General features: G+C 64.3%; 1 protein-coding gene across 1 annotated transcript in view; it reads right to left on the bottom strand.

Annotated features, from left to right (window-relative positions):
* ZFPM1 (zinc finger protein, FOG family member 1) overlaps window positions 1-26,523 on the bottom strand; it is an 83,366-nt gene that overhangs the window by 31,710 nt on the left and 25,133 nt on the right. The window contains exons 2-3 of the mRNA XM_034940874.3: window positions 18,947-19,051; window positions 15,806-15,928 (exon numbers count right to left, since the gene is read on the bottom strand). Of these exons, the coding sequence (XP_034796765.3) occupies window positions 15,806-15,928; window positions 18,947-19,051 (228 nt within the window). The remainder of the gene's footprint in view (window positions 1-15,805; window positions 15,929-18,946; window positions 19,052-26,523) is intronic.

The raw sequence follows: 26,523 nt of genomic DNA, 5'->3' as shown, positions 1-26,523 counted from the left end.
CCCTCCACTCAGGAACCGTGGCCCCCCAGACACAGATCCCTCCACTCAGGAACCGTGGACCCCCAGACACAGATCCCTCCACTCAGGAACCGTGGCCCCCCAGACACAGATCCCTCCACTCAGGAACCGTGGGCCCCTCCCCAGAGACAGATCCCTCCACTCAGGAACCGTGGGCCCCCCAGACACAGATCCCTCCACTCAGGAACCGTGGCCCCCCAGACACAGATCCCTCCACTCAGGAACCGTGGCCCCCCAGACACAGATCCCTCCACTCAGGAACCGTGGGCCCCCCAGACACAGATCCCTCCACTCAGGAACCGTGGCCCCCCAGACACGGATCCCTCCACTCAGGAACCGTGGGCCCCCCAGACACGGATCCCTCCACTCAGGAACCGTGGCCCCCCAGACACGGATCCCTCCACTCAGGAACCGTGGCCCGCCAGACACGGATCCCTCCACTCAGGAACCGTGGGCCCCCCAGACACGGATCCCTCCACTCAGGAACCGTGGGCCCCTCCCCAGACACGGATCCCTCCACTCAGGAACCGTGGGCCCCCAGACACAGATCCCTCCACTCAGGAACCGTGGGCCCCCCAGACACAGATCCCTCCACTCAGGAACCGTGGGCCCCTCCCCAGACACAGATCCCTCCACTCAGGAACCGTGGGCCCCTCCCCAGACACAGATCCCTCCACTCAGGAACCGTGGCCCCCCAGACACAGATCCCTCCACTCAGGAACCGTGGCCCCCCAGACACAGATCCCTCCACTCAGGAACCGTGGCCCCCCAGACACAGATCCCTCCACTCAGGAACCGTGGACCCCCAGACACAGATCCCTCCACTCAGGAACCGTGGCCCCCCAGACACAGATCCCTCCACTCAGGAACCGTGGGCCCCTCCCCAGAGACAGATCCCTCCACTCAGGAACCGTGGGCCCCCCAGACACAGATCCCTCCACTCAGGAACCGTGGGCCCCCCAGACACAGATCCCTCCACTCAGGAACCGTGGGCCCCCCAGACACAGATCCCTCCACTCAGGAACCGTGGGCCCCCCAGACACAGATCCCTCCACTCAGGAACCGTGGCCCCCCAGACACAGATCCCTCCACTCAGGAACCGTGGCCCCCCAGACACAGATCCCTCCACTCAGGAACCGTGGCCCCCCAGACACAGATCCCTCCACTCAGGAACCGTGGGCCCCTCCCCAGACACAGATCCCTCCACTCAGGAACCGTGGCCCCCCCAGACACAGATCCCTCCACTCAGGAACCGTGGCCCCCCAGACACAGATCCCTCCACTCAGGAACCGTGGGCCCCCCAGACACAGATCCCTCCACTCAGGAACCGTGGCCCCCCAGACACGGATCCCTCCACTCAGGAACCGTGGGCCCCCAGACACGGATCCCTCCACTCAGGAACCGTGGCCCCCCAGACAGAGATCCCTCCACTCAGGAACCGTGGCCCCCCAGACACAGATCCCTCCACTCAGGAACCGTGGCCCCCCAGACACAGATCCCTCCACTCAGGAACCGTGGGCCCCCCAGACACAGCTCCCTCCCCTGTGCCGCTGCTCAGGACCCATGGGAGTCCCCACTGGCCCCTGAATCAAGCACTGTGCTACAGTGGGGGTTCCTGTCCCAGGGGTGCCGTGCTCATCCACCCACCCTGCCCCGCGGAGCAGAGCCCCCGCCACCTCCCACCTGCCGAAGAGACCGCACACAGCCTTCCCGCCCTGAGGGGCCTTCATGGCTGGTGGGGTTGGAGGAACGACAGCTAAAGGCGGGTGGGGGTGGCGAGCGCTCTGAGGGCAGCCCCGGATCTGCCGTCCGGCCACCGTGTGTGCAGAGAGACCCACAAATGGGCATCCACGTGGCCTCCGCTGCCCTTAGAACCATCCTTCTCTGGAAGAAACGTGGCAAGACAGCAAAAATTTAAAAAAATATATGGCTTGCCATCTTTGACATGCTGACCTGAGCCCGCCCATGCGGGGATGATTTTTCTGGTATAAATTCCCAGGAGGCAACAGCTGAGTCAAGGGAGGCAGCAGCTGCTGGCGCTGGGGCAGCCCGGACCGGGTGGCTCCGACCTGCGAGGTGGGGACCCTCGGCTGGGGGGGGTCACCAAGGCCACTGCCTCCAGCAGCACTGGACGGGAAGGGACAGTGGGGCTCTGGGAGGCTGGGGACAAGCCCAAGACCTACAGTGACTCCAGGGTGGATCCAGATGGGAACCTGGGGCCAAAGCCCCTGTCCATGGCCCCAGGCGGCCCACAGGGCACAGGGACGGGGTTGGGGGACATGGAGGGGCATGCACAGAGGCGTCAGGCCTATGAGGCAGAGGTGGGTCCTGAGTGCCCGGCACCCGGGCCCCTGGGCAGGGCGGGAGAGGGCGGGGGGCCGGGGTGGGAGGCACCCTCACGAGACGCAATAAACCCGAGATAGCATCTTGCCGCATCTCAGGCCCTGCTCGGCCCTTTCGGGCAGGATATGACCAGCCCTCGAGCCGATGGCGGCCCCTTTGTCCCATCTCCGGGGACCGATCTTATCAGCTGCGTCCACGGCCGCTGTAATGGAAAAGCGCAGTGAGGAAATAAAAAGTTACACACAGAGAAGGAGGAGAGATAAATAAATAAATAAATAAATAAATAAATAAATAAATAAATAAATGGGGGGGCGGGTGGAGCCGCGTCGGGGGTGGAGGAGCTACTAGGAGTGTTAAACCATGGGTTGGGGCGTTTGCAGGGCTGGGGTCAGGAGGTCAGGGCTCACCGGCCTGGTCTCCACCTCGGATGAGCCACGTGAACTCACTGGGCCTCAGTTTGCTCATCGGCCAGGAGCCCCCTCGCGGGCTGGGGTTGATCCCATGGCAAACAGCAGTGGCAGGAGGGCCCTGCACCCACGCCCACTACCTCCATCACCAGCACCAGCGGCACGGCCCTGCATCCATGCCGGCTATCTCCATCATCATCAGCACCAGCGGGAGGGCCCGGCACCCACACCCGTTACCTCCATCATCAAGAGCACCTGCGGGACAGCCCCTGCACCCACACCCGCTATCTCTATCATCACCAGCACCTGCGGGAGGGCCCCCGCACCCAGGCCCACTATATCCATCATCACCAGCACCTGCGGGAGAGCCCATGCACCCACGCCCGCTATCTCCATCATCACCAGCACCTGCGGGATGGCCCACGCACCCATGCCTGCTATCTCCATCATCACCAGCACCTGCGGGAGGGCCCCCGCATCCATGACCGCTATCTCCATCATCATCAGCACCTGCGGGAGAGCCCATGCACCCACGCCCGCTATCTCCATCATCACCAGCACCTGCGGGAGGGCCCCCGCATCCATGACCGCTATCTCCATCACCAGCACCTGCAGGAGGGCCCCCCGCATCCATGACCGCCATCTCCATCATCACCAGCACTGGCGGGAGAGCCCATGCACCCACGCCCGCTATCTCCATCATCACCAGCACCTGCGGGAGGGCCCACGCACCCATGCCTGCTATCTCCATCATCACCAGCACCTGCGGGAGGGCCCCCCGCATCCATGACCGCTATCTCCATCACCAGCACCTGTGGGAGGGCCCCCACATCCATGACCGCTATCTCCATCATCACCAGCACCTGCGGGATGGCCCAGGCACCCATGCCTGCTATCTCCATCATCACCAGCACCTGCGGGAGGGCCCCCGCATCCATGACCGCTATCTCCATCACCAGCACCTGCAGGAGGGCCCCCCGCATCCATGACCGCCATCTCCATCATTACCAGCACTGGCGGGAGGGCCCCCGCATCCATGACCGCTACCTCCATCACCAGCAGTGGTGTCTCAGTTTCCCTCCTGGGCAGGAGGAGGTGGAGAAGTCAGGCCATTGTGGGGAGGGGCCAGCCTTAGAGACCCTGACATGTCCCCAGCCAAGGCTGCACCCCCACAGGGAGGGCCCGCTGGACCTGTCGGACAGGTGAGGACACCGAGGTGCCGTCTAGGGACCCAGCACTGTGCCCAGGACCTGGCTCAGCCCAAGATCCGAGCTGACCATGCAGACTTGCTGGGAAAGAGAAACTGTGGGCCCTGCCCTGCCCCAGCAGCCCCAGGGAGCCTGAACTGTCCTGTCCACGTCTCACAGATGAGGACCCTGAGCCCAGAACAGGGCACAACAGGCCCCAGGTCTGCGGTGAGAGAGGTGACACCTGGAAGCTGAGTCTGCCGTTGTGCCAGCGGGAGGGTTGGTGCCAGTAACGGCAACAGCACTGCTGGCAGCAACAGTCCTAGCAAGGTGACAGCATGACCCAGAGTGACAGCGACAGCACCAGCAAGGTGACAGCGGCCAGGCCAGCAGCAGCACTCTCTAATAGCGCTGTTTCTGTGCTAGTGACAGTCACGGTGCCCACGCTGGTGGTGACACGGGTGTAGTGGTGGGAACAAGGGCAGCTGGGGCAGCAGCTGCCAGCGACACGCTTGTGGCTTGCCCAGCGCCTGCCCACTGTCCCAAGGGTCCTCCCAAGAGCGCCCTGTGGCCGTCTTCCTGACGAGGCCACCAGCTCATGGGGGGAGCTGGCTGTGTCCCCGGCCATGCGGCAGGCCCAGGAGGGGCAAGGAGGGAAGCTTCTGGGCAGTAGCCGGGGCTCCAGGGGCTCGCCCAGGTGACTCTGGTGGGCCTGCCCCCGAGGTGTCTGGGAGGGGCCAGTAGGGCAACGGCAGGGCCTGGGTGGGGGCTGGTGGTGGGGGATGGCCGGGGCAGGAAGCCGGGTGGGAGGGCGGAGGAGGAAGCCAGCTTGATTAGCGCCTGCGGCCGAGATAGGCTGCCCTGGCCACAGATAGCCTCTCCCGGAAGGTGGTGAGGCCAGAGGGCAGCACGGCAGGCAGCCAGGCCCGGCCCCCGCCCCCCAACCACCAGGACGGCTGGAGACCCAAGGCTCTGGCTGCGCTCCTCATGGGGCATCCACTGTCCGCTCACCCTCTGCTGGCATGGGGCCGAGGAGGGGCCGGGGAGCCCACGGGACTTGGGGGCTGGGCCCGGAGAGGCTGGATGGGTGGGCCTGGGCCCTTCCCTGGGAGGCAGGCCTGTGGGCTCTGTGCCCACTCGGCCCCTCCCCAGCATGGGGGTGGGGTGGCTACCTGACTTCTCCTGGCCTCAGTTTCCCATCTGTGAATGGGGACACTGCCCACTTCAGCCAAGCCCTTTCTCAGATCTCCCTCTGTCTGCCCCTGAGCCATCCTCCACCCAGCCAGCGGGATTCAGGGGCCACCCAGGTGGGGTCCCCCACACTGCACGCAGACCTGCTCCGTGTCCAGCCTGCTAGGCACCAGGCTCCGCCCTGTCCACGTGCGCGGTCCTGCCTGCCCCCTGGCCCCTTCGCTGCTCCCAAAGTCAGCTGGGCCGGCCCCACCCCAGGCCTCTGCACCCGGCTTCCTCTGCACTGGCCTGCGTCTCCCACCCGCTGCGCGGCCCCCACGACTGCTCTCTTCTCCTCGGCGGCTGCTCTGGAGGAGGTCTGTTTTCCTCACGCTGCATCCCCCTGTCTATCACAGGGCTGGCACATAGCTGGCGCTCAATAAATGGAAGTACAAGGGAGTGAGTGAGTGCCGGCTCTGCCTGCGATTTCGGGACCTCGAGGCCCAGGTGACTTTCCTGGGGTGGAGGCTGAAGTCAGGGCCAGGTTCAGGAGGCAGCTTCTATATGGCCAGGGCTGGGGTGGGTGTGGGAGGTCAGCCAGGCCCCAGGGTGCCAGCAGCCTGGTCATGGGGGAGCCACGGGGGCCATTGGGGAGCTGGGGATGAAGGAAGGGGAGCCGGCCTCAGGGGCTGCAGATAGCTCTGGCCCCAAGCTCAACCCTGTCCAGGGGCTCCGCCCACAGGGCCTTGCGTGGAGAGGCAGGCCTGGGGTCTGGTGGTGCAGGCAGGACCAGGGTGCAGCCCCCACCCAGGCCTGGGGCCAGTGCTTGGGAGAGGGGAGGGAAGGGTGTCATGGGAAGGCTCAGGGCCAGGGGCAGCCAAGGTGTCCACGCCAACGACCCAGGGTCAGGCCAGCCAGAGCCTGCGACCTCTGAACTCAGTTTCCAAGATAACTACCCTCTGCAGCCACAGGCCCAGTGTGATGGGGCCTCAGGCTCTGAGCTGACTGCTGCCTCACCCCTGCGATCACTCCAGATCAGAGGGGTGCCCCCGGCTCAGGGACTGCGCCCTCGGCCTGGGACACCGTTTCCAGACGCCCCTCGCTCATTTGGAACTCAAACGTCGGCTCAGCGAGGCCGGCTCTGCCTGCCCCTCGGACATGTGGGGTTCCTACCTCATCATGATTTGGGGTGTCTCCCTCGCCAAGGAGCAGATCCCGGAGGGCCTGGGCTATGCTGGCCTGAGCACGTCCCTCATACACACGCTGGTTGAATGAACATGTCACCTCCTTCTCTTAACTGCTCCCAGGCAGGACACCCATGTTCTTTCTGGTTCCAGGGCCCGTGTCCCTCCACCATACACGTCCAGGGCAGGCCCATCCTTGTCTATCCAGCACCTGATATGCACCTGGCCCCAAAGTGCTCAGCAAACCTCCGGGGAAGGGGCGTGGCTGTGAGACACACAGCCCCTCCTCGGGTTCTGTCTCGGGCTCCCCAGGGCCCCCTCTGCCCAGCTGTGAAGTGGGGCGGGGTCTGAGGCTCCCTCTGGGGACCCCCCAGGTGGGTCCGTGTTCCCCAGGACAGCCAGAGGAGGTGGCTCCTGACCCAGCACTGGGTCTGGTCTCTGGAGCTGACCCCAGGCTGACCCCTGCCATCTGCCAGGGCCCCCTCCTCCGCCGTTAATCTAAGACTAATAGTGCTATCGGGGGCAGCGCCGGGCCGCTGATAAGGCAGAATAGCTGGAATGATTTCCCACCCACGCACACCGGGTGGGGAGGGAGCCAGTCGCCTATCGGCCCATCTCCCCGCTGTCCATCAGGCCGGGCCCCCGCCTCAGCCTCCACCCGATAGCAGGCCTTGAGGTTTGCATAGACGCTCGGCCGGCGAGATTAGTCAGACGGAGCTCGGCCCAGATAACCAGCCCGACGCCCTCACACGCTCGGGTGAGGATTCCCAGCCTCGGGCGGGCCCTGTCGGGACCCTGGGGTGGGGGACCCTTCGTGGGCCTCAGGCAGGAAATAGCGGACAGAGCCCTCCTCCCGCCTCACAGCAGCTGCCGGCTCCCAGCGCCGGGATGCTGGACCAGATCGCTCACGGCACGAACACCCCCCACAAAACCCTTCAGGATACCCATTTTACAGCCAAGAAAACTGAGGCAGCTCCTTGCAGTCCCTGGCACTGAGCCCCCGCCCTGACCCCGCTGAACCCCATCCCCGCCCGGGCCCTGAGCCCCACCCTGACCCCTCTGAACCCCATCCCCGCCCGGGCCCTAATGTTCCAGCCACCACTGACCACTTGAACCTCAGGCCCTGAGCCAGCTCCTTGTGCACACCCGACCCCACTCTACTGTGTCTGTCACACCTTGGCATGGGGCTGGGGCCGGGGCTGGGGCCGTCCACCTGCCGCCCCTCCCATCTCTCACACCCAGCCTGACACTCGGGCATCCCTTCTACTGGCCAGCAGTGCCCTGGGGACATGGCCAGCCTTCCCATCTCTGCCATCAGAGCCCAGGATGGAGTGGGGATGGAAAAGTCACGACTTGTGTGATCAGCTGGAATTCACCTTGTCCATAGTGGTCCTTGGAGAGCTCCAGGTCCTGAGGCACTTACGGGTGGAGCGAGCCAGGAGCAGGTGTGTGCGGCTCCTGGGCAGGGGCAGGCCTGGCAGCCCCCCACCCACAGGCAGCGCTGCCCAAGTCCCAGCCCCATGTCCACTCAGGGTTGGACCACTGTGGCCAAGCCACCTCACCTTGCTGAGCCCCCGTTTCCCTAACTGTAGAGTGGGATCCAACTCAGACCTCCCCTGCAGGACTGGCTGCCAGAGGTGAGAGGCCCTGTATACCAGGAGTCGAGAGCCCCCCTCACAGGAAACGCCCAGTGAGAGGTGATCTCCTCAAGCCCCGTGTACATGACCAGTGCTGGTGTGCTCTGACGCCCAGCAGTGTGTGGGTGAGGGTCCCCGTCCCCACCCCAAGCCCCCTCTCTGTTGCTTTCTCTCCCCTGTGGCCCACCCTGGGCCAGGGCAGGTGGGGACTTTTGTTCCACAGCCTGAAGCCCCCAGGTGGGGGCTTCAGGGTCCAGGGGAGCCCCCCTGTTCAGTCTCAGCCGCAGGGTACCCCAGGCCTCTCCTCCACCAAAGGCCCAGCTTCCCAGGCCCCACTTTGCCCCTGGAGTCAGTGGGGGTGGGGCGGGGTCTGGGCTTCATGGGGATTGCTTGCCCGGGAACTGCACAGGCCAGGGCTGAGCCTCAGTGGTGCACCTGGGTCAGGTCCCCAAGCACCAACCCAGCCCCACTCTGCCCTCCCTCTCCTATCCAGCCTGTCTCCAAGGCCAGGCTCCAGCCTGGAATCCCCAGCCCTGTGCTCTCAGGATAAAGCGAGCCCCACCGCTGTCACATCCTGGGCCTCTCACCTCTGCCCAGGCTGGTCCCTCCTCATGGAAAACCCTTCCAGGAGGCCAGGCAGGGGATGTGTGCTGAGCCCACCGGGAAAATTCTCCCTGACACCCAAGGGCAGTGGATGCCACCGCCAGGTGCCCTATGGAAGCCTCCTCCTTCGGCTCCAGAGGACTCTGGGATGGAGCGTCCTGCCCTGCCCAAGGATGGCCGTGGGGCCACATGGAGCCCGGGCTCAGGTGAGAGCCGCAGGAGTCACTGCTGGGAGCCTGCCCCAGAGCCTGTGGGCCTGCCCCAGAGCCTGTGGGCAATGCGGCCACGCTTTGCCCTGGACCACCCCAGCTCCCACCTCACAGGCGGACCCCTGTGCTCCTCTTGCCTTAGCATGCCCCCCTCCCCATGGCCCAGTTGCATTTTGTTTCATACATTTGGTTACCAGGAAAAAGCTCTAGGCCCCGAGACGCTTCCTGGTGAAGGGGACCCCACCACCCTGGCCCCCAAGTGGGCTCCTGGCCACTCACCTTCCATCCGGGGCCATAGAGCCCCAGCTTCCCTCATGTTACTTCACACACACAGAGTGGTGGGCAAGTCCTGTGGGCCTCTGAGGCTGCCTCCTCACTCCCCGCCTAGCATGGCACCCTTGGCACGGTCCTGCCCTTAGCGTCAGGTCTCAGGCCATCCTTCCCACCCTCGGTGCCTGCACCATGCTGCCTCCCAGACAGACACAGGCAGAGCTGGGGGAGACTCGCTCTCTGCCCACCCAGCAGACCAGGCACCTCCTCTGCACTGGCACAGGTGGGCAGGTAGGGGGCCAGAGGAAGGACGGACAAGTGAGGCCTCCTCGGTGCCCCAGGTAGCCCTGGGCGAGAAGCTTTCCTCTGAGCCCAGTTCCCCTCAGTTCTGCCCAGCCTCACAGAGGGAGGTGGCGGAGGCCTGTTCCGGGGGAGGGGACTCCACACTCCAGGGTCCAGCCCCCACACTCTTCGGCCTTTTCCTGCACCTGTTTCCTTGTGGCCCAGCCTGCACGATTACTCTCCGGGCAGACGACCACACAGGGCCCATGAAATGGGCCAGCCCAGGACCCCAGGGAGTCGAATGGGACCCCGGCTCCACCCCTCTAAGTCCTAGTGGGGCTGGCACGTCCGAGCGCCTCCATTTTCCGAGGCAGGAGTGGGATGCCCAGGACTCAGCCCCACATCCCACGATGGGACGGGCCTGCAGGATGAGCCACGGCCGAGCTGCTCCCGAGCGCGTGCAGGGATTATAGATTATGGCTTAGCCATTTGCATAGCAGAATCTTAAGCAGCCGCCCCTCCGGCAAACAAGGTCATTTCAAAGATAAAATAGGAGCTCTCCGCCTCCTGCCGCCCATCCTTCCCTTCGCATCCAGGCTGGTGGCTCCAGGGAGGAGGACGGAGTCCAGGCCCTGGTGGCCTCCACCCGAGGTCCCTTCTCTGTGGCCACTTCTGGGATCACGCTCAGACCCCGGCCCTTCTCTCCTCCTGCCGGCCCCTCCTGCTGCCTCACTGGAGTCCAAGGCCACAGGCCCAGTGACCGGGCCGCACTCCTGCCCGTCCACGCCTGCCTCGCCCCCCACTCAGGCCCTGCGGCCTCCTGCCCGTGCAGGGCTGCGCCCTCTACTGCACCCTCTGCTCCCTACTGCAGGGCCCCGACTCACCCTGGAGGCCCGCGGACACCCCCTCCTGGAATCAGCCCCCTCCCTGTTTCCCCCTTGCTTCCTGGGTTTGCTGTGGGTGGTGATGGCAGGGTTTGGTGTGTTGTGATCGGTCCCTGTGACGGGAGGCTCTGCCTGCGGCCTCTCACCCCGGCCGGGCGTCCTGCTTTGGACAGCGGGGCCGCACTGCAACGACCCCACTGGTGGATCCCTTCCGGCTTCCACCTGGAAGCCTCCCTGGTGCTGAGAGGGTAACGGGGTTTGGGGGGTGAGCTCCTCCTGCCATGAGGCCATGGTGACCGCCACCGACGGGGGAGCGCAAGGTGGCTGCTCCCGGCCCCTGCTCGGCCGCCTCTTGGCCGCGGAAAGGGGAGTTCCAGGTTGCAGATGGCGGCTTCTCCCCGTAGAACCTGCCCGCACCCCCCAGTCCGAGAGAACCCAGGCCGCCCCAGGGCAGCCGACAAGCTCAAGGCCCGCAGCCGAGGTCTGGGAAGTGACTCCAGCCACACTCTGCGCTACACACCCCGCAGTTCCCCTCCTCATGGAGGCTTCCTGCGGCTGTGGCTTTCCTTACGTCCATTTTACAGATGCAGAAACTGAGGCCTGGAGGGGTCAGGCGGCCTGCCTGTCACTCAGCGAGGCTGGACTATAGGGCCTGTGCTCCCGTCTCAGAACAGCTCAAGGTGCCCTCCTTTGAAGCCGTGGCGCTCGAGAGCAAAGCCGCTCGCAGCAGACAGAGCTCAGAACTTTTGAAAACAAAAACCAGCACCCACTGACTGCCTCCCTGATCTCTTTTTAGGGCTCTGGGACCACCAGGTATCAGGTAGGGCCAGGAAGGGGCTGGGGTGGGGGCAGTAACAGGGCCAGGAGATCATGGGAAGTCAAGACAATGGCCATGTGCGTGCCAGGAATGCTCTCCACACCCCAGGACAGCTCCCCGCACCCCGGGAAAGCTCTCCGTACCCCGGGACAGCTCTCCCTACCCCGGGACAGCTCTCCCCACCCCGGGACAGCTCCCCGCACCCCGGGACAGCTCCCCCCACCCCGGGACAGCTCTCCGCACCCCGGGACAGCTCTCCCCACCCCAGGACAGCTCACCGCACCCCGGGACAGCTTCCTGCACCCCGGGACAGCTCTCCCCACCCCGGGACAGGTCTCCCCACCCCGGGACAATTTCCCGCAGCCCAGGACAGCTTTCTCCACCCCGGGACAGCTCTCCTCACTCCGGGACAGCTCTCCCCACCCTGGGACAGCTCTCCGCACCCTGGGACAGCTCCCCACACCCTGGGACAGCTCTCCTCATTCCGGGACAGCTCTCCCCACCCCGGGACAGCTCTCCCCACCCTGGGACAGCTCTCCGCACCCTGGGACAGCTCTCCTCACCGTGGGACAGCTCCCCGCACCCTGGGACAGCTCTCCTCATTCCGGGACAGCTCTCCCCACCCCGGGACAGCTCTCCCCACCCTGGGACAGCTCTCCGCACCCTGGGACAGCTCCCCACACCCCGGGACAGCTCTCCGCTCCCTGGGACAGCTCTCTGCTCCCCGGGACAGCTGTCCCCACCCCGGGACAGCTCTCCGCACCCCGGGACAGCTCTCCATACCCCGGGACAGCTCTCCATACCCCGGGACAGCTCCCCACACCCTGGGACAGCTCTCTGCTCCCCGGGACAGCTCCCCACACCCTGGGACAGCTCTCTGCTCCCCGGGACATATCCCCACACCCTGGGACAGCTCTCTGCTCCCCGGGACAGCTCCCCACACCCTGGGACAGCTCTCTGCTCCCCGGGACAGCTCCCCACACCCTGGGACAGCTCTCTGCTCCCCGGGACATATCCCCACACCCTGGGACAGCTCCCTGCTCCCCGGGACAGCTCTCCGGTGCTTACAAAGTCCTTGTGTGCCCAGGACCTCACTTATGTGTGCAGCGGGTGTTGGGGGCCTCTTGGGTGTCCCTTGGGAGGAGGAGAGGGGCTGGGAGGCCTCCTCTCTGCCTGGTGTTACATGGGTGCCTCCAGGGAGGCTGGGACCACCAGGGACAGGGCAGCCTGGCTGGACCCATGGTGGAGCTGTTGGGAGAGGCAGCAAGGCCGGGCCTCTCCGCCGGGCTAACACCGTCCACCTTCTGGATGTCCACAAGTCCCAGTCGCTTTCCCTGGGAAATGGGTCTAACCGGGGTCGGGGTTGGGGGGTTTCCCAGGATACCTGTGAGTCCGGGTCCAGCCAGCAGATGAGGGCCCTGGGCTCTGGGCTCTGCAGCGTGACCGGGTCCCATCCACATGCAGGACAGATGGGAAACAGACTCAGGGCCCAGTCACCTCCCCAAAGCCACAAGGTGCAGAGTGCCCCTTGGTCCGAGCTGGTGCTCCCTCCGCCCCAGATAGGAAATGAGGATGGCACCTCCCAGGCCGCCTCAAGAACAGGGCCCCAGGCCAGGTTCAGAGGGGCTGGGGCAGGTTCAGAGGGGCTGGGGCCTGCACTGTTTCCCACCCTTGGGATTGGGTGGGGTGGGGAGCAGCTGTGGGCCAGAGACCATGAAACAGAAATTGGGAGAGAAAGGGGCAGAGATGGGTGAGGGAGAGAGGCATGGAGAGAGACAGAGAGAGACAGAAAGAGAGGCAGGGAGGGAGGAAGAGAGAAGGAGAACGGCAAAAAGAGAGGGAGAGAGGAAGGGAGAGAGGGAGAAGGCGAGGAGGGAGGGGGAGAGAGAGAGGCGCTCACACAAGACGGAGCATCAGAGAGAGGGTCTGGAGACAGAAGGCAGAGATGCTCAGGAGGAGCAGGGCAAATGTGGCTGATCCCCTATTGTGCCCCGGCCACTGGACCGGTCACCTGGCTGGGCACTGCCCTTGGGGCCACTGACCCTACTGGCCATCGACGCACGGGCCGCCCCGAGAGATAACAGCCCACAGAGCCTCCTTGGCTTCCCCGCGGGTGATAGCTCGGCCTGTGTGGGTCTGATAGGCCGTGGCCACTGCAGCGGTTGGCCAGCGGCCGCGTATCAGCCCATCACCGCCCACTGCACAGAAATTCATATCTGTGGGAGCCGATAGGGCACCGCCTGGTCCTGAGGATGCACACAGCACAGGAAGCTCGGGGGTGTGCCCCAGCCCCAAACCACGGCCGGCCTCAGGGGCCCAGCCCTTCCCGGCGCCAGGCTCCATCCCCCAGGGCCTCCTCCGTCTGGAGAACAGGAGGATGATCTAACCCCTCTCAACACCGCAGGGGTGGACAGGGACCCGCGGGGTGGCGATCAAACCAGTGTCTATGAACTCCAGGCCCAAACCCAGCTCCACCACCTCCCAGCCGCATGATGGTGGATGCGTCCTGCATCCCCGGGCTGGGTCTCCTCCTCCAGAGACTTGGGTCACCATCTCGGCCCCTCTTGGGGCTGGTGTGAGTACTGCCCAGCACCCCCTGTCTGCCCAGTGGCCAACTGGGTCCCACAGGTACCCAATGGTCCCTGCCACTGCGTGGGTGGTCTCTACTGATAGAGTGTGGGAGCTCTGCAGGCCCAAGGGGGGCCTGTGGGTGCCCTCCCTGCTACCCGCTACCCTATTCTACAGCTGGGGACACTGAGGCAGTCAGGGCGGCCCCTCCCGACCCCACAGTGCTGCCCTGCATGTGAAAAGGCCTCCCTGTCATGCTGACTCCGCAGCGAAGGCCTGAGGCACCAGCACCTGACCGGGACCCCCGAAGGCACCAGCGCCTGACCGGGACCCCCGAAGGCACCAGCGCCTGACCGAGAGCCCCGAAGGCACCAGCGCCTGTCCGACCCCCGACAGGTGTGTCCTGGGCCTGCTCCCCACCTGGTGTCCCTGAGGAGAAGGGACGCAGCCAGCAAGTTTCTGCCACGGCGCCTGGGACCCCCACCATCTTTGGGTCCCAGGTGGGTAAGTCGCATCGTCTGCTGTGCTGGATGCCCGGTCCCCCTTCCTGGGGGACAGCAGGGGGAGCCCGTGAGGACCGGTGGCCACGGGGCCCCAGCATTGCCTTGGGCAGCCCCACAGCCCATGCAGGTGTGACTCAGCTTCCCCATGGGGCCGGGTCATCCTCCTAGCTGCGGCTGCCCAGGCCCACCCCTCTCTCTGTGGCCCCGGCTGCCCTGTTGTGGGAAGGGGCAGCGTTAAACAGGCGGCTGCCTACTTGCACCGGCGGGCACGCGGACCCATCATGCACTCTCCCCTTGCTGCTGGGACCTCGCCGACCCCTTTCTATCTTGGCCCCTGGGAAGGAATGGGGTCCCTCTGCCTCAGCGAAGCCTTCCCCGCTCCCCAGCACGGCCAGCGCCTCACCACACATCTTCTCTCCACAGACGGGGCCCTGCTGGTGTCATTACGGCCGCTTGCGCGCTCTGCAACGGCCATCTGCTCCCGGCTATATGCCTGGCACACAGCAGGCACTCAATAAATGCTTGCTGCCGGGCGTGGTGGCTCACACCTGTAATCCCAGCACTTTGGGAGGCCGAAGCGGGCGGATCACTAGGTCAGGAGATCGAGACCATCCTGTCTAACACGGTGAAACCCCGTCTCTACTAAAAATACAAAAAATTAGCCGGGCGTGGTGGCGGGTGCCTGTAGTCCCAGCTACTCGGGAGGCTGAGGCAGGAGAATGGCGTGAACCTGGGAGGTGGAGCTTGCAGTGAGCCGAGATCGCGCCATTGCACTCCAGCCTGGGTGACAGAGTGAGACTCCATCGCAAAAAAAAAAAAATAATAAATACTTGCTGCATCTGTACATGCATCTGGCTCGAGCACCGGCCCCTCCCCACGCTGTCCCTCCTCCACGGGGGACCTGGCAACCCCCACCCCGCCTCTGCTGGGCCCCCTCCCTCCCTCACCCACCAGCTCCCATGACGGCCTCGGCCAGGCAGCCCTGGGATTCCACCCCAGACGCTACTGCGGTTCCTCGGGCCGTGGGATTTATTAGGAACGACAGAAACAACCTGACTGCCAGTGTTTCCTGCGTTCATAAGTGAATGGAATTCACAGTCCCCGAAGGGGCCACAGGGAGAACAGGTTCATGGGACTTCTGGGGTCAGAACTCCAGCTGCAAATCACGGAGCAGAGTCACCAAACCACCCTCTAGGACACACCCTGTGGCCCAGGCCCTGTGGGGTATGTGGATCGGACTCCGTCCCCATAGGCTGCAGCCGCTCTGGAGTGGGGTGGGGTCCTCTCCTGCCCTTCAGGCCTGACCGCCTGCCTGGGCACCTCAGCACAGCTCTGAATCCCAGCCCAGCTGGGAAGGCCACGGGCCCGGGCAGCTCAGATGCAGCCTCCTGTTCCCACCTCCCTGCCTTTCCCACCTCTGAGGATTCTTTCCCAGCCACCACTCTGTCTCCTCTTCTGCGGCCCAGACCAGGCTCTGATCCAGGGAACCCCCCAGCGCTTCCTTGTACACCACGTGAGGCCCGGGATTGGCGCGAGGGTGCCAAGCTCCAGCGATACCACCAGCTGCACGGGTTGGCTGAGCTTTGGACTAGGCACAGGCCTGGGCCTGGTGGGTCTCCAGCAACCTACACACCTGCCCCAGCACCCACGTCGCCCTGCTCCCAGGGGCCAGGCCAGGCTGCCCGGGAGGCGATGCTGCTGCCCCCACCACCCGCGTGGTTACCTGGCCCGCTCCAGGGACTGCCCGGCTCTTCCTCCGTGGGCCTGGGTTCTGGTTCCTGTCCTTCCAGCTCCTTGGGGCCTCCTGGGGATGTGGGGGGCGGCAGCGGTGGGGGTGAGTTAACATCTGCAGAGAGGAAAACACCGTCACATCCCTGCTGAGTGCCGGGCACTGAGCTGCCCCTCCCTGTAGCTGGGAAGGATGCTGAGGCGCTGGGCGCCGGGTTGGGGAGCTCGGGCCCAGAGCCACCCCCATCTCCTGGCTCGCTCTCACTGGGGTGGGACAGACATCCAAGTTTTCCTCTTGGTCTTTTAAAACCCCTCTCCCCTCATTAATTGCTTCAATGATAATTGTTATTCCAGCTGCTGTTGATAATCAGGGTACAGGATGGCCAACCGGCCTGTCCCGGCCAGCAGGCACATGCGCCGTCGCTAGCTCCCCGGTCCCCTCTGCTGGCAGCTGGGGGCCCCTCCACCAGGCCCTGCACCGATTCCAGCCCAAAGGGCATGTTTGCCTTCCCAGCTGGCCTGATAACCACCTCGGCCCCGATCGATGCGATCCCATAAAGCCCCCCCACCCCATGACGTCACGTGTCTACAGATTATTAATACCCGCGATAAGGGCTGCGATTAACATCAAATAAGTCAATCACACAGTATAAAAGTCCTATTATTTTTGGCTATAAATCAAAGTGGCTGGCATCTGAGCTCCAGCCACCGCGAGGGAGCCTCGCTGGACCCGCCAAGCGGCAGACAGCTCCTGCGCTGCTGTGTTATCGCGCCCATCGCCACGCTATCACTACGGCCGGTGCCAGGTGCAGCCCTGGCTGTTTTTTCCAGCTCCTTCCCGGGCCCCACCCCCGCCCCCATGCGGCCCTGGCTCCTAGATCAGATAAGGAGCCTGGCTCCCCGGGAAGCCGGCCCGGGTCAAAGTCCACCTCCACCTGCCCTTTGCTGCGGCCCCTCCATCAGGGCGCCCTGCAGCTTGCCGGCGGCACCTGCATGCGGCACTAAGGCTGGCGGCGGTGACAGCCAAGGGCCTCGGAGTCCACATGTGCTACACGTGCTCTCTCCCCTCAGCCACCGAGGGACTCGCACCCAGCTCACATGTGCAGTAACCGAGGCTCAGCGAGGGCTAAGAGCCCGGCCCCGGGAACGGCCAGGGAGAGCTCTGGCTGTACCACGAGCAGCGTGTGCCGACGGGGACGGCGGCAAGGACAGGGAGGAGTGGCAGCCAGCGGGTCCCAGGCCTCACCAGAGGCTGGGCTGGACGCCTGCACCCGGCCTGGCCGTCCTGGGGCTGGGATGTCCCTGGGTGAGCTGGGGGAGATGGCGGCCCCAGCCCTGGGGTCAAGTCCCACTGGCTCTGGTGACCCCAGGGCCTGCTGCCAGAAAAAGGGGCCCAGGCGCAGCAGGCTGGTCATGTGCAGATGGGGGGATGAGGCCTGCTGGGCTCTTGGGGCTGCGGCCCACCCAGCGGGGACCCTGACACTCAGACTGGGAAATGCTGGGGTGGGGGTCCCCACTGAGAAGCCCCGCTCCCAAGCCAGGGACCAAGGTCTGCCTGGGATCTCCACCCCAGCCCCTCGGCTGCAGACCCCTCTGAAACCTCTCCCCCCGCCCCCGTTGGCCTTGGAGCTTTTGGACCTGCTGTCACTGCCTCCTGGCATCCCTCCGCCCATCAGGGGCAGCCCCACGCATCCATCTCTCCTCCACCCCAGCTCATGTCACCCACCTAGCATCCTCCCAAATGGTCCGGGTATGGCCACATCCCCTCCACGTTGGAGTGGGGGTAATTCACAGTCTGTGTGCAGAGGGTTTCGTGGCATGGGGTAGGTATGAGTTTGGTGCCTGGGGCTGCAAGTGGAGTGTGGGGGAGCTGGGCAGAGCCCACCCCACAACCTGCTGCTGTCTCTCTCGGACCTTGGAAAATAGGGGTGAGCATGCTGACCTCTCCTGGCACCTCTGTCCCAGGGAGGCCCCTTCTCCCAGGATCTCTGGATGTGTCTGGGGTACAGCTGGCTCCAGCAGGCCTCCTTATGGCAGGTTAAATCTCTCCCGGGAGGGCAGGCCCTCTTTTCGGCTTGGGAAATGCCCTGCCCCATGGAATTGGCCACCAGGAGGGCCCAGGGAATGTGGAGGTGCCTGTGAGGGTGGAGGAAATCAGGCTAAACCCAGACCTGGGTGGGACCCCCACTAGGGCACTTGCCAGCTGAGTGACCCTGGCAAGTCACCAAACTTCTCTGGTCTGTGAATGGGGTGTGGTGTCTTAGCAGGAGACACCACTGTGCACCCAGCACCCACTTGCACCCAGCATCCACTGTGCACCCAGCATCCACTGCGCACCCAGCACCCACTTGCACCCAGTACCCACTGTGCACCCAGCATCCACTGTGCATCCAGCACCCATCCGCTGTGCACCCAACATCCACTGTGCACCCAGTACCCACTTGCACCCAGTACCCACTGTGCACCTAGCACCCACTGTGCACCCAGCACCAATCCACTGTGTACCTAGTACCCACTGTGCACCCAGCACCCATCTGCTGTGCACCCAGCATCCACTGTGCACCCAGCACCCATGGTGCACCTAGTACCCACTGTGTACCCAGCACCCATCCACTGTGCACCTAGCACCCACTGTGCACCCAGCACCTACTTGCACCCAGCAGCCATCCACTGTGCTCCTAGCACCCACTGTGCACCCAGCACCCACTTGCACCCAGCACCCACTGTGCACTCAGCCCAAGCAGCATGCCAGCAGGGGTCACAGCTCGACAAGCCCCAGGGAGGGGGCCTCATGGTCCCCACTTCACAGAGGGTCTACTGAGGCTGGGAGGGGCATGGATTCCCATCCAACCCAGGGCCAGACCTGCCCCATCTGGGCCTTGGTCTGCTCATTTGTATGAGGGCTGGATTTCAGGCCGCACATGCAGCAGGTGTGCACATCTCCCCTTTCCTGGAGACCCCCCAGCCCCACCGAGGGCCTCCGGGCAACAGGCCTCTGGCTGGAAGACGCCTGTCCTGGACTCCTGCATATAGTTGGCCCACACCTCTCAGACACCACTGAGCTCTGAGTGCATGGTACGGGTAAGCAATGGAGGCCCCAGCTGGAGGTGCGGTGAGAGGGCTCAGTCTGACTCACCGGCGCTGGGAGGGCTCGGGGCTTCAGGGGCTGTGGCCTTTTGCTCCGTGTGGCTGGCACCCACCAACTGCACCTCCTCTCCGGCCTCCATGTCTCCGAGGGAACCTGTGGACACAAGACGAAGGGGGTTCGGGAGGAGCTCTGGGGGGACAGCTCCTGCCTCCCGACGCCTCCTGGCATAGGCACAGCCCCGGTGCCCAGGAGGAATTGGCAACTGGGCAGGGGTGAGGGTCATCCCTCACCCTGAAGTCAAAGGACAGGTGGCTGTTAGCTGGGGGCTCCCTCTGGGTTCCTCAAGACTTGACATTTGGGCATGGTGGCTCACACCTGTGATCCCAGCAGTTTGGGAGGCTGAGGTGGGAGGATTGCTTGAGTCCAGGAGTTTGAGAGCAGCCTGGGCAACATGGCAAGACCCTGTCTCTATAAAAAATACAAAAATTAGCTGGGTGTGGTGGCGCACACCTGTAGTCCCAGCTACTAGGAGGGCTGAGGTGGGAGGATCGCTTGAGCCTGGGAGTTGGAGGCTGCAGTGAGCCGCGATAGCACCGCTGCACTCCAGCCTGGGTGACAGAGTGAGACCTCTGTCTCAAAAAAAAAAAAAAAAAAAAGACCTGATGATCCTTGACGAACCCGCACCCTCTGCAACAATTCCAAAGCTGCAGGGTCGCCTCCGCCCACCCTTACCTGCCCTGACCCTTGGCCTCCACCACGCCCACGGATTCCACTCTTGCCAGAGAAGACCCGCGGACCCTGTGTCTCTTTCCCACCTGCTCCCTCCGGCACCAGGGGACAGGCCCCCACCTGCTCTGGCAGCCCTGGAGCAGCGAGCGGGCCCTCCTTGTACTGTAGGCCCAGCGTCCATCCAGGCCCTGAGGGTCGCCGTCGCCACGGCCTCCGCCTGGCATCACCTGCCAGTGCCCCGCCCAGGGGCCCAGTCCCCGTGCACTTCCCTCACACTCATTCCCTCGGTCTGGGAACTCCCTGGGGTGACGCCCTCACCCAGCACAAAGGAGGCGCTCACAGACTTGTCCAGCGAACAAACCAAGCAGGGCACAGGTGTCTGCAGCACCTGGGGGTGGAGTGCCTCAGGGCCTGGGTCCCTCAGAGACTCACACATCGGGGTGGGGGAACTCCAGGAGTCCACCTTACAGGTGCAGGTGACAAGGCAGACTGAGACAAGGCCACCCGGCCCAAGTGCGGGGGCAGCTGCTCCGGACCCCACAGTGGCTGTGGAGTGGCGCTGAGTGCAGGTGTGCGTGCTGACATCCGCCGGCGGGGCTGGTGATGGGTGATGGTGTCCAGTGTGAACAGAGGACAGAGGTGCCCTTCCATATCCTGCCTGACTGCTCCCCGGGTCCCCAGGCCCTGACTCAGCCTGCGTGCTGGGACTGCCCCCTCTGCACCCATACACCACAAGGCCTGACCCGCCCAGCCTTCTACTGTCCTGTGTGAAGCACGGTGGGGGCAGAGCCTCCCGACACACTCAGGAGTGGGAGGGGCCGTGGCCCTCCTGAGCCCAGGTCCTGCAGCCGCCAAGCCCCATGGTCACAGCAGAATAATGAATAAGAAAAGTCTGGAAACCGCGTGTCTGAGTTCACGTGTCAGGGGAGCTGATGGGGCAGAGTGGGGGTGGGGCAGAACAGAAGACACCAGAGGGAAGGCCTGAGCGTTGCAGGCTGGAACAACCACCTCCTGAGGGCTGAGCTCCCCATCCCTGGAGGCAAGCAAGCCGCACGGATGGAGAACTGTTCGGGGTTTGCGCCTCTGGCTCGGTGGTTCCTGGCTTGTCTTGCCTCATGGCCCCTCTGGGAATCTGATGAAACCTGATGCCTCCTCCCCAGAAAAACACACCGAAGCGCCCACATGTGCCCAGCTTCAAGAGCTTCTCTCCGAATCCCCACCGTCCTCCTTCGCAGCCCCTCATGCTCCCTGCTTTGCTTTGTTTCTCCGGGGAAAGGCAGAAGATGGGAGGGAGACGGGCTGGTCGGAGGTGGAGCCTGCTGACGCCCGAAACACCTGCCCAGCCAGTAAGAAATGTGCCACCCGCCAGCGTCCAACGCCAGGTTCAGAGGCTCATGTCAGAGACCCCCGAAGATGTGAGAGAATGAGAAATGCTGTGACTGAGTTTCAGGCTGATGTCCAAGGCTGACCCCGCCGTTCCATGCAGCAGGGAGGCGAGAAGGTGGATTTTCTGCGCGTTTGGACTCCAGCCCCCTCTCTGATCATGAGCAGGCTGTGGCTGGCTGATGCCATCAAACCAAACTGCTCCTGGAGGGGCAGATGCCTTTTCTGCCTTCTGCTGACACCCGAGGGCCAGGTGCCAGGTGCCGTTCCAGGATGCAGGGGTGCACCAGATCGCTGAACACTGCCCCGGGTGTCCGGGCCACTGTGGGGACAGTCAGAGAACAACAGATGGGCCCCGGCCAAAAACAATGGCAAGTTCTGGAAGTGCAGTGAGGGAAGGGGCCATGAGAGAAAGACAGAAAAACACAGGGAGAGGAGGGGCTGCCGCTGATAGATCTCAGAGGGAACAGTGGTTGTTGTGAGACCAGCCCCTGAGAAGACAGCTCTGGCAGAGGGGGCCACATGTGCAAAGGCCCTGGGGCGGGGACGGAGGTGGTGGAGGAAAGGGAGGTTGGGGGCCAGGGTGTGCTGGCAGTCAAGGCTGAGGGCAGGCAGGGTCCTGGCCGTGCTGACCTCAGAGGCCACGGGGAGGAGGGGACCCTCATCCTGGGGCCACCGGGGAGCCATGGGGGGTCCTGGACAGGAGGGGCAGGTGCCACCGGGGAGCCATGGGGGGTCCTGGACAGGAGGGGCAGGTGCCACCGGGGAGCCATGGGGGGTCCTGGACAGGAGGGGCAGGTGCCACCGGGGAGCCATGGGGGGTCCTGGACAGGAGGGGCAGGTGCCACCGGGGAGCCATGGGGGGTCCTGGACAGGAGGGGCAGGCTGGACTCTCCTAGCTGCAGCCTTTGGGGCTCTAGCTGGGACCCATGAGTCCTGGCCTCCTCAGAGCACCTCAGAGCTGTAATTATAGGAGGGGGCTGGGCTCAGACCACACAGGAGCCAGCCCCAGGCGAGGGCTCACAGCCTCCCATTAAAGCGCCCACACGGGCAGGCTCCAGGGCAGGCTGGGCCACCCCCGACCGGTTCAACTCCTGCCCCTGGGACAGGAAGCCCAACCCGAGTGCCCTCCCTCAGCACACACCAGGGCAGAAAAGCAGCCACGGAGGCCTCCCCTCCCCACCTCTGGGGTCGGCCCTGAGCAGGCAGTGCCATCCAAAAGGCCAGGAGGTGCTCGGCCGTCCGCGACTTGGCGGCAGCACGCGGAACGATCAGCTCAGCCTGGCTCCTCCCCTTTCTAGAGGCCCAGGCTTTCCGTGGCTGGCATGGAGCTGGGAGGGGCTGCCCAGGAGCTGTGCTTCCTCCTGCTGAGCAGCTGTAGGGCATCAGGGCCTCAGTGACCTGCTCTGGCAAATGGGCTGGAGGCCACCTGCCTTCAGGGACTTCGGGGACCAGAGCACTGGGGCTGGGGCCCACAGGAGACACAGCCCTGTGCATACCTGCCGCAGCCTCAGGAAGGTGGGCTGGCTCTCCATACCCCACCCAGGTGGGCCTCAGACACCCAGGGAGGTGCTGGGATGGTGATGGGTTCTCCTATTTACACAAGAACAAAGGCTCCTGCTCCACACAAAGCCGTGGTGATGAGCGTGGAGAAAGAGGCTGCCAGGCTAATTTCAGTTCCAGCACAATTAAAACGGCTCTGATAATGCAGGAGACAATTGTCAGCCCACAAATAGGATGTGTCGAGGTGGATGCTGCCCTGGGCCCGCCTCGGTGTCTGAGAGCAGCTGCCTGGTCCCCACTGAGCCCCTAAGTCAGCACCGGTCTCGTCTGTGGCCCACCTGGGGTCCGTGGGGACTGTCCAGGTGGGCGACAGAGCACTTGGGCCCCCAGTGGCTGGGGGCATCTGTGAGCCACAGCTGCTCTCTGCTGCTTTCCCCCCATGCCCGGGGCTAGCAAAGAACCCCCCTAGCCTCCCTGGGGACCCTCTCTCTGTCCAGTGATGCCAACAGCTGGAGCAGGCCAACCCACGGCCAGGCAGGCTGACAGCTGCTGCGTCCTTGCTGTGTGACCTCGAGCAAGTCAGTCCACTCTCTGTGATCAGTTTCCTGGTCTACAGATGGAAGCCACAGCAGCTCCCACCTCAGGAGATGAAACGTGCAGCCTGCCCACGTCCTCAGAGCCCAACACAGGGCAGGTGCTCAGTGAACATGAACTGTGGCTAGCACAGGTTTTGAGAAATGGGCAAGGGTGTGAATGGTTAAGACTGGACGGGCGGTGCTCAGCACTTTACAAATGCCCACCCTTAACCGCCCCCACCCACATAGTCCAGCGAGGTGGTCTTCCAATTTCATTTCAGATGGGGAACCTGGGGTGTAGAGGGTGGCGGCCCACATAGACCTCAGCAGGTAGGGGCGGTCAGGAAAGTGCAGGGGGACAGGGTGCATGGAGGAGGGGGTACGAGGACAGTACGGGGACTTGGTGACGGCTGTGGCAGGGTGGAGTGGAGTAGCGTAAGCAGGACCTTGGGGGCAGCCATCGTGGAAATCCCACTCGCCAACCACATCCCAATACCCACAGTGGGAAGCCGAGTCATGCCCACTTTACAGGTGAGTAAACCAAGGCCCAGCAAGGCTGACTTGTGAGCTGCCCTGTCCACGGCCCCCGGCGAGGAGGCAGCGGTGGTGGGGTGGGGGTGGTGGGACAGGAACTTGGGGCTGGGTTTCAGACCTGCACCCAGCACGTAGCCCTTCCCCGAGCCAGACAAGGACCCCACGCCTCCCTCGCCCTGGGACCACCTGCAGTGAGGGTGATGTCAGCCCCATTGCCTGGCCTGGCAGAGGTCAGTGGCCAAGGCCGCACCTGCCTGGAGGTGTCCACGGGCCATGGTTGTGGTCATCGGTGGCCACGGCAGCACTGGGCTCAGCCCCTGTGGTGCCCAGAGCCCCTTGGTTATCACAGCCAGCAGACACCCGTGCGCCCATCCGTCTCCTGCTCATTAAGCCGGACGCCGAAATGGAAATGAAAACATAATAGCTATTTGATTGGGGGTGAGATATTTTGCATATTGGCTTGGCGCTGATAGCAGAATTTCATCAACTCCCTTTTTTCATGCTTTAAAACTGAATTATGGAGCTGGCTCTGTGCAGCGGGATGATCCCAGCTCCCTTCCAAGTCCCCACACCGACAATTAAGGTGGCCCCTCCCGGCTTTGATGGCGAGGCGCTGGGGGGCTCCTTTGAACGACTGTCTTGTGGAAAGCTGGGGCCAGTCGCTGAGGAGAGTGGGGCATCCCCCAGACTGTGGGGCCCAGGGTGGACATGCCAGGTGGGGCGCAGATGGGGGCTGTGGATGAGGAGTCTGAGGCCCCTGGGGAGGCCCCTGCGGTGCCCCTGGCTCTGTGACCTTGGGCAAGCCTTCTGAAAACCAGGGCCCTGGCCCAGGGAGCACCCTGCTCCGGCTCAGTGTTTGAGATCAGCCTAAGTCCCCAGTGGGTGCCTGCAGGGGACACAGGCGCCTATGCTGGCCTCTCTTGGGAGTTCTCTCATTCTTGGTCTAGAGGGGAGGAAGTGGAGGTGCAGGTGCCTGCCCAGGCCCCATGTGAGCAGCTGGTGGGGCGGGTGGCCACTGGCAGCCACACGGCCCCGCTCCTCCCCCACCAGCACCATGGCTCTTTCCTTCACTCTTTCATCCGCTCCCTCACTCACCCGTCCCCTCACACACTCACTTCTTCCTCCTTCGCTTTCGCTGGCTCCTTTCCCCTTCCTGAGCCCTTGGCGTGCCCCACCCTCACGAGGTGCCAGAGATCCTGCAGTGACCAGCCCCATCCCCCAAAAAGTGGAAGATGCCAGTGTGAGCACCACAGGAAAGAGTCAGAGGTGCCATCCAGGAAGGCTTCCTGGAGGAAGTAGCAAGTGGGTGGCAATCTGGATGGGGAGAGGAGGAGGCTGCCAGCACCGGGTCCAGGGAAAAGCGCTCCAGGAGAAAGGAACAGCAGGAGCTGAGGCTGGCACAGGGCAGGCGGCTTCTCCCTGAGTCTGGTTTCAGCGGATCAAACTGTCTTGCCAAAGGCTGGCGTCAGGACTCAGCCAGGTGTTGGCAGCGGGCGCTGGGCGCAGATGTGAGGTTGTCACCACAGCTGCTGTCACTGTTTCTACTCTGCAGGGACGTGCCCCATCTTCCTCCATCGGCGGGGGGTGTGAGTGGGTGAAGGCCAGGGCTGGGGGAGGAAGTACTGCAGGGGGTGGCAGCGGGGGGGAGGGAGGGACGGGGAGGGGAGCGGAGAGGGGCACAGGTCGGGGCAGAGGATGGGATGGGGAGATGGGAGAGGGGTGGGGCTGGGGAGGCAGAAGAGAAAGACCCCCAGGGCTGGCCTCCTGGTCTTGCTGGCCCTGGGTAGCAGGTGGTGGGGGGGGTTACAGCATTGCCAGGAGAGAGACCCTGGCCTCTGGCGGCACACAGCGGCCAGATAAGGCCCTGATAACAGACAGAAAATAGCAACAGATTCAGACTTTCCCACCAGCTGGGCAGCGGGCAGCTTGGGCCACGGTGGGGACAGAGAGGAGACGGGGACGGCCCCGCTCGCTCTGCTGAGGCCACGCTATGGGAGCGCAAGGTGACTGGGGCCCAGGCTGGGTCTGGGGGCCATGGTGAGCCATTGCAGAGGGCCTGGGTCCCCCAAGCTGACCCGAGTTGAGTCTACAGCATGACCTCCAGCCAAGCAGCGCCCTCCCAGGTCCCTGGTGAGTGGCTGATGCTGTCCACACCCCCTGGCCCAGCAAGGAGCATCCCTCATCCCGTGAATCTCGCCAAGCAGGGAAACCGAGGCACAGAGAGCAGCGGTAGCAGCAGCCCAGCCCTGCCATCAAAGTGGGGTCTGCTGGCGACACCAGCCCAGCACCACCTGCGTGGGGAGCCCGGCCCCGCGGTTGGGACTGGGGACTCACCGCCCACACCCTCAGGACCAAGTGGCCAGTACCTCACGTGCAATCCATCAAGCAGCCAGGCTGACTTCCAGGCACTAGGGCAGCTGAGGGAGTGGGCGCAGAGCCTGGGAGAGCCCGGAGCAGACGGCGCCTTCTGTGCCTACCCACCTACCCACTGGGGAGCCCAGGCTCGGCACACGCCCTCGGAGCCTCGAGCCTCCTTCACGTCCAACCCATCACCCCAGTGTGGCCCGGAGCCACCACTGCCATGTGGGGTCCAGGCCCCCGAGCAAGTCTCCACCCCCGTTTCCCTCGAGTAGCATTTGTCACCTGGCTGCTTCAACCCATGGGTCCTCAGGTTGGCCCCCAACTCCTTCCCCTGCCGCTCTTGCCTTGGGGCCTCAGCACCCCCTGCCCCCTCTACGGGAACCCTCGCCTCTATGTGCAGTTGAGGCCTCCTCATCCCTCTGGCGGAGGCTTTTTCCCCCAGCCTAGGTCCGTCCCCCATGGTCCAGGCCTCCCTTCCAGCGCCCCAGCTCTGCCGGAGCCTCGTTTATTTGTAGGTCACACTGGTTCACCGGCTGGACT

The sequence above is a fragment of the Pan paniscus genome, chromosome 18 (assembly GCF_029289425.2).
Source record: "Pan paniscus chromosome 18, NHGRI_mPanPan1-v2.0_pri, whole genome shotgun sequence".
NCBI lineage: Eukaryota > Metazoa > Chordata > Mammalia > Primates > Hominidae > Pan > Pan paniscus.
The sequence above is the reverse complement of the archived record's forward strand: the minus strand, read 5'-3'. Positions and strand labels throughout refer to the sequence as shown.